The sequence below is a fragment of the Dipodomys spectabilis genome, unplaced genomic scaffold, assembly GCF_019054845.1.
Source record: "Dipodomys spectabilis isolate Male_0828 unplaced genomic scaffold, ASM1905484v1 ptg000157l, whole genome shotgun sequence".
NCBI classification, from domain to species: domain Eukaryota; kingdom Metazoa; phylum Chordata; class Mammalia; order Rodentia; family Heteromyidae; genus Dipodomys; species Dipodomys spectabilis.
The window spans coordinates 23,929,983-23,950,141 of NW_024870834.1; the positions used below are offsets into that span (position 1 = coordinate 23,929,983).

General features: G+C 46.8%; 1 protein-coding gene across 4 annotated transcripts in view; it reads left to right on the top strand.

Annotated features, from left to right (window-relative positions):
• Positions 1 to 16,991: 16,991 nt before the first annotated feature.
• Dcaf5 (DDB1 and CUL4 associated factor 5) overlaps positions 16,992 to 20,159 on the top strand; it is a 108,598-nt gene continuing 105,430 nt past the window's right edge. For 3 of the 4 annotated variants that reach the window (XR_006149425.1, XM_042692471.1, XM_042692472.1), the window contains exon 1: positions 16,992 to 17,255. Coding sequence is in view for 2 of the 4 variants with exons in the window: in XM_042692471.1 (XP_042548405.1) it covers positions 17,042 to 17,255 (214 nt within the window). In the remaining 2 variants the exon portion in view is untranslated. The remainder of the gene's footprint in view (positions 17,256 to 20,159) is intronic. The other variant, XM_042692473.1, reaches the window with a different exon arrangement.

Consider the following 20,159-nt stretch of genomic DNA (forward strand, 5'->3'; position numbering starts at 1 on the left):
AGGACTCAGTTGGGGATGTAGCAGCTCAGTGGCACAGCACTGAGAATGTACAAAACCCTGGGATGGATCCCCAGCACTGCAAAAAATAAAAAATAAAAATCATACAATAAAATCATAACTGTAGCCTGTAGACAAGGGGCATGAGGAATTACTGTTTAATTGGTACAGAATTTTAAGTTTTAGAAGTTGAGAAGGGTTATGAAGATAGATGGAGGCCAGGCACTTGTGGCTCATGCCTGTTATCCTAGCTATTTAGGAGGCTGAGATCTGAGTACCAGGTTTGAAGTTGGCCCAGAAAAGTCCCTGTGAGACTCTTTTTTTTTTTTTTTTTTGTCGGTCGTGAGGCTTGAACTCTGGGCCTGGGTGCTGTCCCTCAGCTCTTCAGCTCAAGGCAAGCGCTCTACCACTTGAGCTACAGCGCCACTTCCCCTGTGAGACTCTTATCTCCAATCAACCTCTCAAAAAACTGGAGGTAGAGTTGTGGCTCAATTGGTAGAGTGTTAGCCTTGAGCACAAAGAGGCTCAGGGATGGCACCCAGGCCCTGTGTTTCAAGCTCCATAACCCATTAAAAAAAAAAAAAAAGATGTTGGTGGCACAGCATTATGAATGTTTTTAATTCCACTCAACTATACATTTTAAAATAGCTAAGATGATACATTTTATGTATGTGTCTCACCACAAATTTTATTTTTTTTTTGTTTTTTTTTTTTGGGTCCGGTTGTGAGGCCTGAACTCTGGGCCTGGGCACTGTCCCTCAGCTCTTCAGCTCAAGGCTAGCGCTCTACTACTTGAGCCACAGAGCCACTTCCGGCTTTTTTCTTTTTGCTTATGAGGTGCTGAGGAATCGAACCCAGGGCCTCAGGCATGCAAGGCAAGCACTCTACCACTGAGCCATCTTCCCAGCCCCTCACCACAAATTTTAAAAAGGACAATTTGTATGGTTTCTGGGTTTTGGTTTTTTTGTTTTGTTTTCATTGACTAATAAGGAGAATTGTCCCAAGAAACAGACTTGCTTCCAGGAAATAGATTCACATAGTGTGTGTGTGTGTGTGTGTGTGTGTGTGTGTGTGTGTGTGTGTGTGTGTGTGTGTGTGTGTGTGTGTGTGTGTGTGTAGCTGGCAATGGTACATGGGGCCTTGAACATGTTAGGAGAGCACTGTACTGCTAAGTTGTATCCTCAATCCCAGCTTTGGGATTCCAGGTTGATTTACTCTTATCATTAAATTTCAGTGCACCATTGAACAATTTGTCAATGGGACACCAGATCTAGGGGCATCCAAATCATAAGTCTTTAATCTTTTGTCAGTTATGGGGCAGTGACCACACAAGCAAGTATTTTGCAGCTATATTTGGCTATTTGATAGAAAGGATGGTGGTGGCTTCATTTAAACACACTGAAAAACTTGAAATTTCAAGTAGTTCAGGTCACTTAACATTCGGTTCAAGTCACAGACAGGGAACAAAAGTTCCATGGCAGCCCTAAAAGAATCTTTTATTTGCTCTTCCTGCAGACTATTCTTTTTGAAAATGGAGCAGAATTTAATTGTGCTGGTTTTAGAATTACAACCTAAGCTGATTTCACACCCTTGCCAATCTCTCTAGAGAAAGACAGGGCATGGATTGGAATTGATATAATATCAGCATTTGGAATGAAAGTATTGAGTTGACTCAAAGTTATGATTCCACAACACCCACACCTTTCCATAAACTTCCACCCACAATGGAAGCAACTGTCCTTTCTTTTCTGGAAGGCATAATGTTAATATCATTTGCAGGATGTCTGTTTTCCTAGTTCTACTCACGTCAGTCATCCTTAGCTACCTGTAGATTGGAGTCTCTCTCCATGTTGGGCTGGATTACTTCATTGTGAAGGATGTACTTTGCCTTATAGGATAAGTAGGAGCATTTCTGACTTGATTTGGATATACTAAGTCCAGCAACCTCCTGCCATCCATGTTGTAACAACCAAACATGTTTTCAGACATTGCCAAAGATATCCTGGGAGGAAAAATCACCCTCATTTAGAAACAACAGCTCTAGATATATAATTAGGGTTAAATCTTTGTGTGGTCCACAATTCAACTGGATAGAAATAATTTATTATCATTTTTGTTGTTGTTGGTTGTGGGGCTTGAACTCAGGGTTTGGGCACTGTCCCTGAGCTCTTTTTGTCCAAGGCTAGTGCTCTACTACTTTGAGTCACAGCTTCACTTTTGGTTTTCTGGTAGTTAACTAGAGATAAGAGCCTCAAGACTTTCCTGCCTGGGCTAGCTTTAAACTGCAGTACTCATATTTCAGCCTCCTGAGTAAGCTAGGATTGTAGGAGTGAGCCACTGGTGCCCAGCCTTTTTTTTTTTTTTCCTGAGATGATGTCTTACTAAGTAGTCTAGGCTGACTTCAGACTTGTGATCTTCCTCCTCCAGCTCCAGAGTGCTAGGCTCACTGGGGTGAGCCACCACACTTGGCTTTGCTAATTTATATTTGTAGAAATGTGGAGAATATGTGAAAAAATGGAGATAGAACATTAACATTGGATTTGGTTGAATTTTCAGGTAGGGTCTTGCACTTTCACCACGTTCCAGCTCTCAACCACAATCCTTCTATCTCTTCTTCTTGAGTACTTGGGAATACAAGATGAACGACCAGGCCCAACTTTTTATTTTTGGCTAGTCCTGAGGCTTGAACTCAGGGTCTGGGCACTGTCCATGAGCTTCTCTTGTTCAAGGCTATGCTCTACCACTTGAGCCAAAGGGCCGCTTCTGGCTTTTTCTGTTTATGTGATACTGAGGAGTTGAACCCAGAGCTTCATGCATGCTAAGCAAGCACTCTACCCCTAAGCCCCATGGCCCAGCTTTTCTGAGATAGAGTCTTGATAACTTTTTCTCCCTGGCTGGCCTTGAACTGTGATGCTCCCATCTCTGCCTCCTTTGTAACTGGGATTCAATGTGTTAGCTTGTACCACTGGAAAAGGCTCTAATAATTACTTGGTTTATTGACTGAAATAGTTAACAATTGGAATTTAAAAACTTTCTAATATAATTTTGGAAGGATCTCCAGTTTTAAAAAGGTATCATCTATGAACTGAAATGTACTATATCACCTAAGAGATCCCAGAGGGGGGTTGGAGGTGTGGCTCAGTTTATAAAGCACTAGCCAGTAAGTGAAAGTGTCAGGTACCAAGTTTGAGTCCCGGTCTCAGGTCCCCCCAAAAATATTCCCAAAGGACATTCCCCTCACCATCATTGAGACATACATTAGTGGGGGGGGGTACCAGTTTGCTTGTAAACTCATGGCAGCAGTGTTCTATTCCATAGATGTGATGAAGGGAAATGTTCTGGTTCAAGCAGGTTCCCTGGCTTTGAGGGAGATGATGGAATCCTGGAGTTGCAAAGGCCAAAGACAAGATGTGGATTCCTTTCTAAAGTACAGTATGTAAAGAAGGGGAAAGAGCAGATTTACAGGATGGAGGAAACCTGACAAACACAACCTCAGTCAGTCAGGCTGAGGTGATATCACGCTGCCTATATGCACTGTGGCTTGAAGAGAATGGCATTACCACCGTCTTTTACAGGATGGGGGAGGGGCTGACAGACAGGTAAATAGCGGTGAGTGTGGTTGAAGTACTTTACACACACACACACACACACACACCAGTGGAAATGGAGAGGAAAGGCTAAGTGGTGGTGCATGCAATCCTAGCTAGTCAGGAAGCTGAGATCCGGAGGATCACAATTTAAAGCCTGTGAGAGCAGAGAACTTTGTGACACTCCACCTCCAAAATAAGCAGCAAAAACAGGGCTGGAGACATGGACCAGGTCGTAAAGCACAGGCCTGGATTTGATCCCCAGTACTGTTCCTCCCCAAATTGTTCCAGTATATTCAGATATGCCTTGACTGAATTTGAGAAGTAGCTTTGTCTATACAGGAATAGTGTGACTATAACTCAGTGGCAAGTATTCTTCTGTCTCAGGGCGTTTGTACTTCCTATTTCCTGCATAGGATGTTCTTCCCCTAGATATCTACAAGGGATTTTCTTTCACTTTCTTGAAATCTTTATTCTGATGTCTCCTTTTGCAATGATACATTCTCTGGTCATCTTATTTAAACTCCTTAGTATTTTCTGTACTTCCTGCTGCTGCATGTCATATAATAATATCCTTAAAAGAAAGAAGTATAGCCTGGCACCAGTGGCTCAGACCTGTAATCCTAGCTGCTCAGAAGGCTGAAATCTGAGGATAATAGTTCAAAGCCGGCCTGAACAGGAGAGTCTGTAAGACTCATCTCCAACTAACCACTAGAAAACCAGAAGTGACACTGTGGTCAAAGTGGAAGAGTGTTAGCCTTGAACAAAGAAACTAAGGGACAGCACCCAGGCCCTGAGTTCAAGCCCTATGATCAAAGAGAGAAGGGGGGGGGAGGGTAAGAGAGGGAGAGGGAGAGAGAGAAGGGAGTATTACCTCTTGACTGTGGAACCCTATGCTAGCAGAAATTTAAAACACTGGGTGTGCATGAGACACCATTAGGGTTTTGGAAGACAATGCTAGAGTTCTATTTATATGTTTTAATCTAAAAAAAGAGAAAGGGATTTGGCTTTGCTAATATGTAATATGCAAATAGATATTGGCATCCTTTTAAGACAGACATAGGAGTTCCACAGCACAGATGGAGTGATGGTGGTGTTCCCAGTGTTAGATGATGTCAATGTATTAATTTTTGTAGAAATAAGACTCTTCTACACCAGACCCTTTATAATACATACAGTGGTCTATGAGGAGATGGTGAACAATGATGAAGACACTTGTCTTTACATAAAGATCTGCTAGAAATTTCTTGTCAGAGTATTAAAATGGTTGTCAGAATCCTGAGCAAGGTACAGTGATTTGTGACGGTTATCACAAGTTACTTGGGAGGCTGAGATTGGGAGGATTATGGTGTCAGGCCAGCCTGAGCAGAAAAGTCTGTACGATTCCATTTCCATGGAAGGGAAGCTGGATGCAGTGGTGTATACCTGTGATTACAACAAGGGAAAATCTAAAAGTAGGTAGACTTGGTCTCAGGCACACAATCGGTGGAAATTAGACTTCATCTTATAGAAAAAAACAACACATAAACAGGGATGGGGGTGTGGATAAGCAATATCTTGCCAGCCCTCCTCATGAAGCACCAAATTCAATCCTGATACCAGGAATCAAAAAAACCCCACAACTTGGGGCTGGGAAGGTGGCTCAGTGGTAGAGTGCTTGCCTTGCATGCATGAGGCCCTGGGTTCGATTCCTCAGCACTACATAAGAAAAAAAGAAAAAAAGCTGGAAGTGGTGCTGTGGCTCAAGTGGTAGAGCGCTAGCCTTGAGCTGAAGAGCTGAGGGACAGCGCCCAGGCCCAGAGTTCAGTCCCCATGAGTGGACCCCCCCCCCAAAAAAAAACCCACAACTATAAATAGCTTGCACTTTTCTTCTTTTCTGTAGTACACAGTAGGGCACAATGGCTCATGCCTGTTACTCCTGCTCCTTTGGGTGGCAGAGACAGAAGGACTGAGGTTGGAGGAGAGCCTGGGCAGAGTCAGGGAGACCCTACCTCTTCTTTGAGGAGTTTAGGATACACTATTCCAAAATATGGCATATTATTTTAGGCTGAAGGAATTTGAGAAAATGGCCAACGGAGGAAAGTCATTCTTACTTTTCCATGAGGCAGGTCATCTGAGAAATGCCCTCCTTTACTCAGAGGAAAGGAACATCCTTATCTCAAAAGATGAAGGAACACAGAAAAGTCTGAGTAAACAGACCTTGCCAACTTCCCTCAATATATGACTTTATACTCCCTTGTTCTCATTAGATTTCTTCACTGTCCAGTTATCAAACTTAGAGTAAAAATACACAAGTATCACTGTTTCTTTGGACCATGGTTATTTCCTTATGCGTGTTTTTTTCTCGTTAAATCTAGTTATGGTGCCTCAGCCCTCACCCAGGAGGTAGGAAAAGATCTTCACCCTCCCTGCATCCACAAAACTATTCCTGCAACAGCTTCTAGTGAACCCAGCCTATTGAGACTTTCACTCCTTGACCCCTATCAGCTTTCTTTCAATTCTTATCTCCAAAATGTAGCTGATACTCTTATCAATATTCTGCCTAGACCATAAATTTCATAGGGAACAATGGTTTTCACTTTATTTTCCTTTTTGCCCCCATTTTATTTACCTGGAAAATCTCCAAACTCTAATGAGCCTAAGTATCTAACTTCTTCATAGACCTGATTATCAGTAGCGTGAATGTTATTCTAGAAAGGCATATCACAGGCAAATAGGTTCCAGAGATTCTCTAAGTGAGCCTTCAACATCACCCCAGTTAGGTCATATTACTTTCGTAATTACCATTGTTTATTCAGACTTTCCATTTTTCATCAACTTTACATCCCCACTCCTTGTCCCACATGCTCAGTGGATGGCCTTGCTCTCTTTCTCAGGAAGAAAAAAAATCATGGTCTCTCATCTACCATCTCCCATCACATACACCCATCCTGTCTACCTTCCCATCCAGTTCAGTTCCTCCTAACTACGGCCAAATAACTTCTGAGCTTTGGATGCCCTTGGTCTGTCTTCCTAGAACTCTTCCTTGTTTATTAGAGTCTGGTTTTAGCTATGTTTTCCTGGGAAGAACTTCTCTGTGTTTTTCGACTCTTTTTCCTTTTTCTGCTAAACAAACCAGCCCCCTTTCTGGCTACCCTCTTCCCTGTACTTATCTTCCCATCTCCCTTCCTTTCCTTTCCACCTACTATTTAGCTAATCTCCTCTGAGGTCCTGCCTCAAGCAGGCTTCTGAGGGAGCTGACTGAGATCACTGGTGTCTTGATCATTTCATCTTTTTTTTTTTTTTGTCATTGGTGGGTATTGAATTCTGGATCTGGGCACTGTCCCTGTACTCTTCAGCTCAAGGCGAACACTTCACCACTTGAGCCACAACACCACTTCCAGTTTTCTGGAGGTTTATCAGAGATAAGAGTCTCACGGTCTCTCCTGCCCAGGCTGGCTTTGAACCGCGATCCTCAGATCTCAGCCTTCTGAGTAGCTAGGATTACAGGCGTGAGTCACTGGAGCCCAGCTCATCTTTTTTTTTTTTTTTTTTAACAGTATTATGTACTATATTAGCCTCGGCTGGCCTTGCACTCATGCTCAGCCTCCTAAGTATGGGATTATATCAGCACACCTAGTTTGGTTCTCCCCCACCTCCTCTCTCCGCCCCCCCTCTCTCTTTCTCTCTCTCTCTCTCTTTGCCATCACATGTGTTACCAACTAATTTTTGTGTGCAGGCCAGTCTGGGGCTTGAGCTTAGGATCTGGGTGTTGTCCCTGAGCTTTTGTGCTCAAGGCTAACTCTCTACCACTTGAGCCACACAGATTCACTTCTGGCTTAAAAAATAATGTTACTGGTTAACTGGAGATGGGTCTCACAGACTTTCCTTGCCTGGGCTGGCTTCAAACTGCCATCCTCAGATCTCAGCCTCCTGATTGTAGCTGGATTATAGGAGTAAACCACTGGCACCTGGCTTATTACCAACTTTTTTTTTGGGGGGGGGTCCGGTCATGGGGCCTGAACTCTGGGCCTGGGCGCTGTCCCTCAGCTCTTCAGCTCAAGGCTAACGCTCTACCACTTGAGCCACAGTGCCACTTCTGGCTTTTTTCTTTTTTGCTTATGTGGTTGCTGAGGAATCGAACCCAGGGCCTCATGCATGCAAGGCAAGTGCTCTACCACTGAGCCACCTTCCCAGCCCCTATTACCAACTTTTGACCCCAAACTTTGGAATGGGAAAACTTTCAGAATTGAGGAACTAATAAGGAGACTAAGTGCCACTGAGTAGCAAAGGAGAATTATTCCTTGTGAAGAACAGAAAAAGCAGGAGCTAAATTCACAAAATCAACATTTCAACTATTTAGGGGTCAGGAGATTATGAATACAGGGTTTAAAAAAATGAGGGGAGCCGGGCGCTGGTGGCTCACGCCTGTAATCCTAGCTACTCAGGAGGCTGAGATCTGAGGATCGCGGTTCAAAGCCAGCCTGGGCAGGAGAGACCGTGAGACTCCTATCTCCAATAAACCACCAGAAAACCGGAAGTGGCGCTGTAGCTCAAGTGGTAGAGTGCTCGCCTTGAGCTGAAGAGCTGAGGGACAGCGCCCAGGCCCAGAGTTCAAGCCCCATGACCGACAAAAAAAAAAAAATGAGGGGAGAAGATAGGCCAGCTAAGAGAAAGGATATATATATGTATGTATTTTTTTTTCCCCCTTGTAATGAGCAGAGGTTCTCCTGGAAAACTTCTTGCCACCTCTTTTTGCTCTTTTCAGTTATCAACATGACAACTGGCCCTGGGAGGAATCAGCAGGCAGAAGGAATTATAACAAAGTTGGAGGGTATCTGGCCTCACTGGCAGCCATCTTAAATGAAAGAATTTCAGCCAGATGTCCAGAACAGGCATTGAGTCCTGAAAGATAAACAAGATTAGGTACGGTAGGGTGGAGATTCAGCTAGGTCAGCTAGGCAGTATCAGATTAGGGGAATAACACTGAGACTTTACATGACTACTAGTACTCAGGCTAGACAGCAGTCAGAAATATGACCACTTCATCTAAAATCTAAATACATTTTTTATGGTGAAGATTTGGGGAAGGAAATGTTTGGGGTTTTTTTACATTGAGTCCTACAGAGGCTGAAGACTGTAAGAAGTACTTATTTCTAAATTGGAGGGGGCCCACAGTCTGGAAAGTTTTCTAGTAAGGCACTTGGTGTGTGGCCTATCCTCTAGGGTTCAAAATCAGGGTTGGTTTTTTTGTTATTGTTCTTGGTCATGGGGCCTAAACTCTGGACCTGGGTGCTATCCCTCAGCTCTTTAGAGGAGTACCACTTAAGCCATAATACCATTTCAGGCTTTTTTCTGCTTATGTGGTGCTGAGGAATTGAACCCAGGGCCTCATGCCTGCAAGGCAAGCACTCTACCACTGAGCCACCTTCCCAGCCCCCAAAATCAAGGTTTTATCATACATTCAGGAATGGGGAACATTCTTTTGTTGATTTAGCTCACAGTAGTTAACTAATTGCACTATCTTCCTTCCTCCCATCCTTATGATTTAATTTAGGGAATCTTAGAATTATCAGTATCAACCATTCCTCTGAAAACAAGCTACCTGTTCTCATTGGGCAAACTCAATGAATATGAAACAAAATTCATGGCTTTCTCCTTCAAAACTTGGCCTTCTCAAGAGTCTAATACAAACACAGACATTGGGGCTGGGAAGACACCATATAAGCAAAAAAAAAAAAAAAAAAAAAAACCAAAAGAAAAAAGCCGGAAGTGGCGCTGTGGCTCAAGTGGTAGAGCTCTAGCCTTGAGCTGAAGAGTTGAGGGACAGCGCCCAGGCCCAGAGTTGAGGCCCCATGACTGGACAACCCTCCCCCCCCCAAAAAAAAAAAAAAAAAGCACAGACATTTCTCTGAAGGCTGCCACCCTCCCTTTCATCCATCACCAAGTTCTACTTTTTCTTTTTTTTTTGGGTCCGGTCATGGGGCCTGAACTCTGGGCCTTGGCGCTGTCCCTCAGCTCTTCAGCTCAAGGCTAGCGCTCTACCACTTGGGCCACAGTGCCACTTCCGGCTTTTTTCTTTTTGCTTATGTGGTGCTGAGGAATCGAACCCAGGGCCTCATGCATGCAAGGCAAGCGTTCTACCACTGAGCCACCTTCCCAGCCCTACTTTTTTTTTTTTTTTGGTACAAGACCAGAACTTGAACTTGGTAGCTGATGCTTCGCTCATTGGCTAGGCTAGTGCTTTACCACCTGAGCCATGCCTCTAACCTCTACTTTTTTATTGTTTGTTTTTATTTTTGTTCCTCCATCCCCTTTAGCAATACTGGAGTTTGAACTTAGGGCCTTAAGCTTGCCAGGAAAGTACTCTGACACTCAAATTATACCTCTATTCAAGCTGGTTTTGAACTTGTGATTCTCCTGCCTCAGCCTCTGGAGTGGCTGGGATTACACTACTACCATACCTGGCTGTAAATTCTGTTTTTTTTTTTTTTTTATTGGTTGTGGGGCTTGAACTCTGGGCTTGGGTGCAGTCCCTCAGCTCTTCAGCTCAAGGCAAGCCCTCTACTGGTTGAGCCACAACACCACTCCCGATTTTCTAGTGGTTTATTAGATAAGAGTTTCACAGACTTTCCTGCCTGGGCTGGCTTAGAACTGCAATCCTCAGATCTCAGCCTCCTAAGTACCTAGGATTACAGGCGTGAGTCGCCAGTGCCAGGCCCTATTTTTAAAGTCTTAAATCTATTCATTCCCCACTACACAACACTAGCCTTATCTGAGCTTCCAAATCATCTGCCCAAATCTAGTCTCAGTATTGATCTTTTCAAAGTAGTCAAAGTAATCTTATAAAACACTTGTTCAATGATGATCACAAACACCCACTTAAAACCCTTTAAAGCCTGGGGCCAGTGACTCAAGCCTGTAATCCTAGCTACTCAGGAAGCTGAAATCTGAGGATCATGGTTTAAAGCCAGCCCAGGCAGGAAAGTCCACGAGACTCTTCTCCAATTAACCTCCAGAAAACCAGAAGTGGCGCTGTGGCTCAAGTGGTAAAGCGCTAGCCTTGAGCTGAAATGCTGAGGGACAGCACCCAGGCCCAGAGTTCAAGCCCCACAACGGCCAAAAAATAAAAAATAAAAAGCAGAAATAAATGAAATAGAGTGAAAATAGAATAAACAAACCTGAGTTCATTTTTTCAAAATATCAATACACTTTTATATAAACTAAGAAAAAAAGAGATGCAGATCACTAATATCAGAAATTATATGTGATATCACTACCAACCTTACAGAAATAACAAGACTATAGGAGAAAAACTTTGTAAGATGACTTCCTTTAGTGAATTTTTCCAAGTGCTCAAAAAAATATCAATAATGCTTTAAAACTCTTGCAAAAATAAAGCAGGCTAGATTTCTCAACTCATCTTATGAGGCCAGTATCACCCTGATACCAAAACTAGACAATGATATCACAAGAAAACTGTAATCCAAAACCTCTTATGAATATAGTCACAGCAACCATCACCAGAATACAAGAAAACTTATATCTAGAAACATACAAAGTGTATTACACACCATGACCAAGTGGGCTTTATCTCAGGAATGTGAGGGAAGGTTAACAAGAAAATCAGTCAACGTAATACATCATACTAACAGAAGGTCAAACACATGATTATTTCAATAGACAAACAAAAAGCATTTGATAAAATCCAACATCTTTTCATGATAAACACATAGCTGGGCGCTGGTGGCTCATGCCTGTAATCCTAGTACTTAGGAGGCTAAGATCTGAAGATCACAGTTCAAAGACAGCCTGGGCAGGAAAGTCTGAGACTCTTATCTCTAACTTCCAGAAAACCCGGAAGTGATGCTGTGGCTCAAGTGGTAGAGCACTAGCCTTGAGCTGAAGAGCTGAGGGACAGTACCTAGGCCCAGAGTTCAAGCTCCACAACTGAACCCTCCTCCCCCCCAAAATATTTATAAACAGGAATAGAAGGGAATGTCTTCAATCTGGTGGTGTAATATTAGAGGTAACAGAATGTTTTCCCCCTAATGTTAGAAATAAGACAAGATGCCAGTTTCTGATGGTTCACACTTGTAATCCCAGCTACTAAGAAGGCTGAGATGTGAAGATCTAGGTTCAAACTCAAGCAAAAAAGACTGAGACATTCTTACCTCCAATTAACCACCAAAAAAGTGAAAGTAGAGCTGTGGCTCAAGTGGTAGTAGAGTACTGGCCTTGAATAAAAAAAGCTCAGGGACAACATCCAGGTCCTGAGTTTAAGTATCAGGACACGGACACACACACACACACACACACACACACACACACACACACACAAGGCAACAGTTGCTGGGCACCTGTGGCTCACACCTGCAATCCTAGCTACTCAGAAGGCTGAGATCTGAGGATTATGGTTAAAAGCCAGCCTTGCAGGAAAGTCTGTGAGACTGTTATCTCCAATAAACTACTCAGAAAAAGTTGGAAATGGTACAGTGGCTCAAATGGTAAGAGCTAGCCTTGAGCAAAAGGCACTCAGGGACAGCAGCAGCCAGGGCAAGTTCTAGCCCCAGGACCAGAAAAAAAAAAAAAAACTAGGCAACAGTTATATTGTCACTGAAGTCCATTACATATACAGTAACTAGGCATTTATAATAAAATTATAAATATCTGACATTAACAACTTACAATAAATGATATAAAGGGCTATATTAAATTGTTTCTTTTTTTCTGACAGAGTCTCCATATTGTAGCCCAAGCTGGCCTGGAACAAATTTTTTTTTGCCTCAGCTCCCTCCAAGTGCTCACATGATGGATGTGTACTATCTCTGGTTCGCCCTCCTCAGGAGGCTGAGATCTGAGGATCATGGTTTGAAGCCAGCCTGAACACAAAAGTTTGGCAGACTCTTATCTCCAATTAACCACCAGAAAACCAGAAGTGATGCTGTGGCTCAGTGGTAGAGCACTTGCCTTCAGCTGAAGAGCTGAGGGACAAAGGCCCAGGCCCAGAGTTCAAGTCCCATGACCAACAACAACAACAATAGATACCATGGTGGTTGATCTTTTGAAATTAGTTACATTAGGTAGGGTTGCTAGATTTAGCAAATAGAAATGCAGGACAACCAATTCCATTTGAGTTTCCTGTAAACAATGGATAATTATTTTTAGCACAAGTATATCTCAAGTATTAACATAATTGATCACTGTTTACCTGGAATTCACACTACATCAAGTGCCTCGGAAATTAATTTGATAATCTTATTTATAAAAACAGGGAAAGCTGGGGGAGGAGGGGGCCGTGGCTCTCACCTGTAATCCTAGCTACTCAGGAGGCTGAGACCTTAGGATCACGGTTCAAAGCCAGCCCGGGCAAGAAAGTCAGTGAGACTCTTATCTCCAATTAACCACCAGAAAATCAGGTGTGGCTGCGTGGTTCAAGTGGTAGAGTGTTTGCCTTGAGTTGAAGAGCTCAGAAACAGTGCCCAGAGTTCAAGCCCTTTTCTTTTCTTTGTGCTGGTAATGGGGCTTGAACTAAGGGCCTGGGCACTGTCCTGAGCTTTTTTGCTCAAGGCTAGCACTCTACCACTTGAGCCACAGCTCCACTTTTGGCTTTTTTGGTAGTTTATGAGAGACAAGAGTCTCATGGAGGGGCTGGGAAAGTGGCTTGGTCGTAGAGTGCTTGCCTTGCATGCATGAGGTCCTGGGTTCAATTCCTCTGCACCATATAAGCAGAAAAAGCTGGAAGTGGCTCTGTGCCTCGAGTGGTAGAGTGCTAGCCTTGAACTGAAGAGCTGAGGGATAGTACCCAGGCCCCCGAGTTCAGGCCCCACAACTGGCAACAAACAAACAACAACAAAGCAGAGTCTTATGAACTTTCCTGCCAACAACAAAGCAGTCTTATGGACTTTCCTGCCTGGGCTGGCTTCAAATGATGATTTTCAGATCTCAGATTCCTAAATAGCTGGGATGACAGACATGAGCCACTGGTGCCTGGCTGAAAAAGTTTTATTCACTTTCCTTACTAAAAGCCGTCCAGAGTATCAGCAGGACATAAAGACTGGTTGGTCTTTCATTTCTGCTCTGGTTGGTCTTGGAACAGTTAAGGAAGTTTCCAGCAAAGTCCTAGAATTGGTCTGTCATGTGACCAGATCCTGGACTATTTTTAGGTTGAGGTAAATGCAAGAATTTTTCCAGGGACTGGGGAAAAGAGAGTCATATAGAAAATTGTAGAGAAGAGCTATTTATTTAAGAGGGGAAAGGAAGGTATACCTAAATACATAGCCACAGTAAAGGCCACTTCAAATACATCATTATTGGATGCTGATATCTCCCCTAACTCCAGACAAAGAAGGCAAGTATAAATAACGGCTTATTAACTGGAAGGAGTCAGAAGATGCTCTGTTTTTTAATGTGTTAAGCAAAAGCTAGGAAACCAGTCTTATAATAAATGATCTCCCAAGAATGAAGGGCAGATAACCTCAAAGTCAACACATCTGAGCTGAATGTGGCTTAGTGGTAGAGTGCTTGCCTAGCATGCATGAAGCCCTGGGTTCAATTCCTTAAGTACCATTTAAGCAGAAAAAGCAGGAAGTGGCGCCGGGGCTCAAGTGTTAGAGTGCTAGTCTTGAGCAAAAGAAACTCAGGGACAGTGCCCAGGCCTTCAGTTTAAGCCCCAGCACTGGCACACACAAACACACACACAGGCAAAACTAAAATGGTAAGTTACCTTGTCCTCCAAATTTCTCCCCAGTTCTTATGTTCATTCATGCATTCAGCATGTTTCAAAGTGGTCACTGAGTTCAGTCTGTGCTGGCTTTTGACACATACTCTTAGGCAGAGGACATATAGTCCCTGCTGTATGACTGCCTATTACCAAAATAAGCAATCAAGTAAACATTATTAGATTACTATAGATCTCTAATCCAGCTGGTATGCTGTTACTGGTTTACAAGGTGATTTTTTTTTTTGTTAGTTGTGGGTCTTGAACTCTGGGCCTAGGCGCTGTCCCTGAGCTTTTCAATTTAAGGTTAACGCTCTACCACTTGAGTTGCAGGCCCATTTCCAGCTTTTTTTTGCTTATGTGGTGCTAAGGAATTGAACCCAGGGCCTCATGCATGTGAGGCAAGTGCTCTACCACTGAGCCACCTTCCCAGCCCTACATGGTGATTAGGATGAGTAAACACTTACTATGAAGTGTCCTGAGAATAAATTTTTTGTTTGTATATGTGTGTGCCAGTTCTGGGACTTGAACTCAGGGCCTGGGTGATGTCCTTGAGTTGTTTTTTTTTTTTGCTCTAGGCTAGCACTCTACCACTTGACTCATGACTCATAGTTCCACTTCTGTTCTGTTTTTGTTTTGGGGAGGTGAATTTAATTGGAGATGAGTCTTAGACTGTTCTACCCTGGCTTCAAACCCATGATCCTTAGATCTCAGCCTCCTGAGTAACTAGGATTACAGGCATGAGGCACCTATGTCTGGCAAAACATCTTAAAAGAAAGCATTACTCACAAATCTTCCAATTTAGGGGAATACTATCAATGCAACCAAAATCTAATATCTGCAACTTGGTAAATTTCAGGTAAGTTTAGCAATGTTATGGACTTTTTCAAATTAAAAACTTGCATATTTTTAATTGATGATTAATCTTATTATCAAGTAATTTTGTTCAATAGGTGGGCTTCTGCTATGTTGAGTCTATTTTTTGTTGATAATCTTGGCTCCTTTTTTAAAATTTATTTTTCTTCAGACCATCTTTTAGTGGTGGTTGTACTCACTGTTCGTGTGCTATCTCGGGTTCATAGGATGCAATTCTTGCTAAATTGAAAGGGCAAAACTGACCCATACCTGCCTGTTTCAGTAGCTAATTACCATTTAATTGACAGAAGATAGTTTCTAGGAAAAGTATTACATTATAAAGGGGACTTCTGCCAGGCCCTGGTGGCTCACCCCTGTAACTCTAGCTACCCAAGAGGTTCGAAGCCAACAGGGGGCAGGAAAGTCCATGAGACTATTATCTCTAATTAACCCCCCCCCAAAAAAAAAAAAAAAAGCTAGAAGTGGAGCTGTGGCTCAAGTGATAGAGCTCTAACCCTTGAACAAAAACACTCAGGGACAGAGCCCAAACCCTGAGTTCAAGCCCCAAGAGAGATACACACCAACAGAAAGGGGAGCGGGGAAGGACAGACAGACAAGAGGGAGGAGACAGCGAACTTTTAACTGGTATCTGGTACGCTTCCAAAACACTAACCAATTTCTTCACTTTCTTCAAGCCAGTGACTCTTTTCCTACCGAAGGGCAGCTGCTTCTGGCCCGATAGCAGCTGGTGGTTTACAGCTGTAGCCTGGGAGCTCCACGCAAGACCTTTAAAAGGAGCTCCTGACTCCCACAAAATAAGACATGGCTATGTGCGATGCTGTGCCTTGCAAATACAAATGTGGAATCAATGAACTTTCTACTTCACAGAACTCTCTCAACTTGACTCTGGCCTTTCTGGCGGTGGGAGGGTATTTTGCAGGGCTTCACAAGTATACCAAGCACTTGCCACCATAGACTCGCGGCCCCAGCCCCTTGTCACTCCTTAATCCCCCTCTCCCGCCCCAGCTAGGTACCACTCGATTTCCTACCAGACTGAACAGTTCTGCTTCCTCCACCATCCAAGGGCTGGAGGAAGAGAATTAAGAGAACTGACCAGGGGCGCGGGGGGAGGGGGGGGGCGGGAGCTGTGTTAAAATGGTTTTGGGAGAGGGGACAGGTGTCCCAGGCAACCTTCTGCGCATGTCGAATCCTAATTCTCACTTCCCTTTCCAGAGTGACCCCCTCCAGAGGGAAGACCCGCACCCCAGCCAGCACCCCCCCCGCCCCGCCCACTGCCATCTCGAGCCGCGCCCGACCCCGGTCCCCCAGGTCCCGGCGCAGGGCCTGAACCCGCCGCAGGACCTCCCGAAGCCCGGTGATTGTTAAACTCATTCAACTTCGGAGCGCGGCGCGCTGGGGTGGCAGCGAGGCCGCGGTCCAGCAGCTCCGGGGCGCGGGAAGCGCAGCCGCCGCCCGCGGTCTTCCTCCAGGCCCGCCGCCCACTGTCTTCCGGCAGCCGCCCGCTCGGGGGAGGGGCCGGGGCGCCCGCGATCTCCGTCCGGGCCGCGGCGGCCGGCGGAAGGGCCGCGCATCACGGAAGCGCGAGCGCAGCTGAGGATCAGCTGCTGGAGGGGGCGGAGACGCCGAAGGCGGAGCCTCGGGGGAGGGCGGGCGGGGGGCCGGGAGGGGAGGGGGAGAGGGAGGGGGACCGCCGGAAAGCCGCGAACGCCCGCCACGGAGCGTCTCCACACCTCTCTCTGTGTCTGCCATGGCTGGTTAAAGAACCCTCGGGATCGCAGTCGGGGAGGGGGGGGCCGGGCGGGGGGGAAGCGGCGGCCGCGCGGGAGGCCGAGGGAGGGGCGGCGACGCGAGCGGCGGCGGCGGCGGCGGCGGCGGTTCCAGCATGAAGAGGAGAGCTGGCCTGGGGGGCAGCATGAGGTCAGTGGTGGGCTTCTTGTCCCAGCGGGGCTTGCATGGGGACCCCCTGCTCACTCAGGACTTTCAGAGGAGACGCCTGCGGGGCTGCAGAAACCTCTACAAGAAGGACCTCCTGGGCCACTTCGGCTGTGTCAATGCCATTGAATTCTCCAACAATGGAGGCCAGTGGCTGGTCTCAGGTAAATCAACCCCCTTCCTTCTCCTCCCCCGCGGCCCCGGCCCCCTTCCTGACTCCCTCCCCCCACCATCCCTGGCTGCCCCTCCTCGCCTCCCCTCCTGCCGTCCGCCCCCATCCCTCCCGTCTCCCTCACCCCTTCTCCAGCCTTTGGCATTCGGTGTCAAATTCAAACCCTTGCAGGGGAAGGGAGGGCAGGGAAGGAAGGGGTTGGAGAGGATGTCTTCTGTATGTCTCTCTATAAAAAGACCTAAAATGGTTGACAGGTCCTCAAGGCGCTTCACCCCGGGTGCAAAGTGGTCCCCTCCCCTCTCTGGCCGCCCGGGAGGTGTTGAGGGGGGGGGGTCGGGGATAGGGGCGAGGTTAGGCGCCTTGACAAAGTTGCACAGCAAACTCTTCCTCCGCGTACTTGAAAAGGTGCGGGGGGCTGTGTGGGAGATTTGGAGGGGGACGAGCCCGCGGCGCGCCCGAGGCCGGGGGCGGGGGGAGCTCGAGCCCCGCGTCCCTCCCCGTGTCATGGAGCTGGGGCCTTGGCTGGTGACAGGGCCGGACGCCCAGGAGCTGGGGCCGCGACCCCGGGGCCGGCGGGCGGGTCGCTGCGAGTCGTCCTCTTCCCCCAACCCCCGTGGGGCTTTCGGGGCCCAGCTCCATCTCGGTTGGCGCTGTCGGCCTCTTCCGCGTCTTGTTTTTATTGTGGTTCCGTGAGTGGCGACGGCGCGGGGGGCTGAGGGCCACCAGCCTGAACTTGAATGCGCAACTCGCACGGCCAAGTGGGGGGAGGGCGGAAGGGCTGCGGACCCCCGGGAGACTTGTTGGCGGGAGCCCGGACGCCCGCACGCCTCTTCTACCGCTGTTGCAGGGGGGTCCGTTTTTCTCCCCACGCCCGTCCAGTTGGGCCTGGTTGCCCCCAGCCACCATCATCCCCCCCCCCCCCGCCTCCCCCTCCTCCGGTGTGGGGAAAGTGGCGAAATCGAGGCTGGGGCTCCGGCCCGGAGGTGTAGGCCTCGCTCTCCCGGGGCTCCTAGCGACAGGCGGCTGAATCGATAGCCTATTGCTCCGGGGAGGCCCGGCCGGGGCGGGCGGGCGGCGGCGACCGCTGCCCCCGAGGGCGGGGGGGGGGGCCCTGCGCCTGCCGCCGGTGGGGGCGCTCGCCGCCGCCACCCCCTCCACCCCCGCGGGTCGCGGCCGGAGGCGAGGGCGGTGGGGACGGGCGGACTCGGGGGAGGGGGCGGCTCCCCGAAACCCAGCCGGGCGGGGGATGGGGCGTGGGGAAGGGCGAAGGCTGGCGATCGCCCGCGTCCCTGGCCCTCCGCCGGGGCTCTCCCCGCAGCTGGAGGGACGGCCGGCGAGCCCAGCTCCGGACGTGGCGCCGAGCTGCTCCCAGGTGGATCCCCGTGGCCTTCTAGGCTACGTCAGTGGGCAGCTGGCCAGAAACTTCTGGGATCATGGCAGTGCCTCTGCCTTCCCTAGTAGCCGGCGGAAGTGACAGCGGGCGGACTGTCCAGTTTGGGGAGGGGAAGGTACCAGAGTTGGGACATAAACCTTCAAGGATGTCTCCAGAAACAGACCCACTTTTCCACCCAGATTGTTTTCTGATAGTCCAAGACAGACCCTTACCCACACAGCTTCCTTCTCCCACATCATCACCAAATGCAATTTTATCTAATGAATTTCAAGATCAGCAGTGGAGACTTTTTTTTAAGCTCCTAATTTCCCCCCATTGCTGTTTCTGTACTTGAATTACTGTCTTTTGAGACTGATACATTACAGTGATGTTCCCAGACAATTCACCTTTTCCTTCTGACTCAAGGAATACAGGTACTCAATGTCAGTCCAACATACTAATGAAATAATGGCTCACACACTGCCCCTTTTAGCACATTAAAACAATAGACTTATTGGCTCTGAGTTCAAATGCACTGCCACCAAAAATAAAGTTAACTGGGGCTTGAACTCAGAGCCTGGGCACTCCTTGAGCTTTTATGCTCAAGGCTGGTGCTTTAACCACTTGAGCTACAGCTCCATTTCCAGCTTTTTTGCTGGTTAATAGAAGACAAGAGGCTCATGGACTTTCCTGCCCTGGTTTGCTTTAAACCACAATCCTCAGATCTCAGCCTCCTGAGTAGCTGGGATTACAGGAATGAACCGTGAGGGCCTGACAAGTCAATGTATTTTATCCTTTTTTCCCCATGTATTTTTTATGTATGTATGTATGTATGTCGGTCGTGGGGCTTGAACTATGGGCTTGGGCGCTGTCCCTGAGCTCTTCAGCTCAAGGCAAGAGTTCTACCGCTTGAGCCACAGCACTACTTCCGGTTTTCTAGTGGTTTATTGGAGATAAGAGTCTCACAGACTTTCCTGCCTGGGCTGGCTTTGAATAGTGATCTTCAGATCTCAACCTCCTGAGTAGCTAGGATTACAGGCGTGAGTCACTGGCACTCGGCATCCATGTATTTTAAAAAGCACTAACTTTTTCCTTTTTAAAAAACCAGTTATAGGGTGTTTGTGTGGCTGGGGAGCTAACTTTAGGCCTTGTGTTCCAGTTCTTCCCCTTTGCCCCCCCATACTCTCAACCCTAATATCTTTACTCTTGTGCAAGGTCTTCCCTTATGTTGTAAATGAACCCTGTTTCCTTTTTAACTTAATTTTAACCTGTAGAAGAGAAAGGTCCTTTGCACAGGGCAGGTTTTGGTCTAGGCAGTCACTTCTTTACTTTGCTAGGAGTTACCCATTTCCACCAGTAGTTCCTGGGTTCCAGTCTCTGTCAGCCTTGAACTTTTTCCTCTACCCACCTTCCCTCTCTTTCTAGCTCAGTTCTTCCGTTTTCTTTTTATCTGCACCTGCCCTTGTTTTAGTCCTTTCAGCAGGCTTTTCTGTTGGGCCCTGCAGTGTGGCAAAGATAGACATA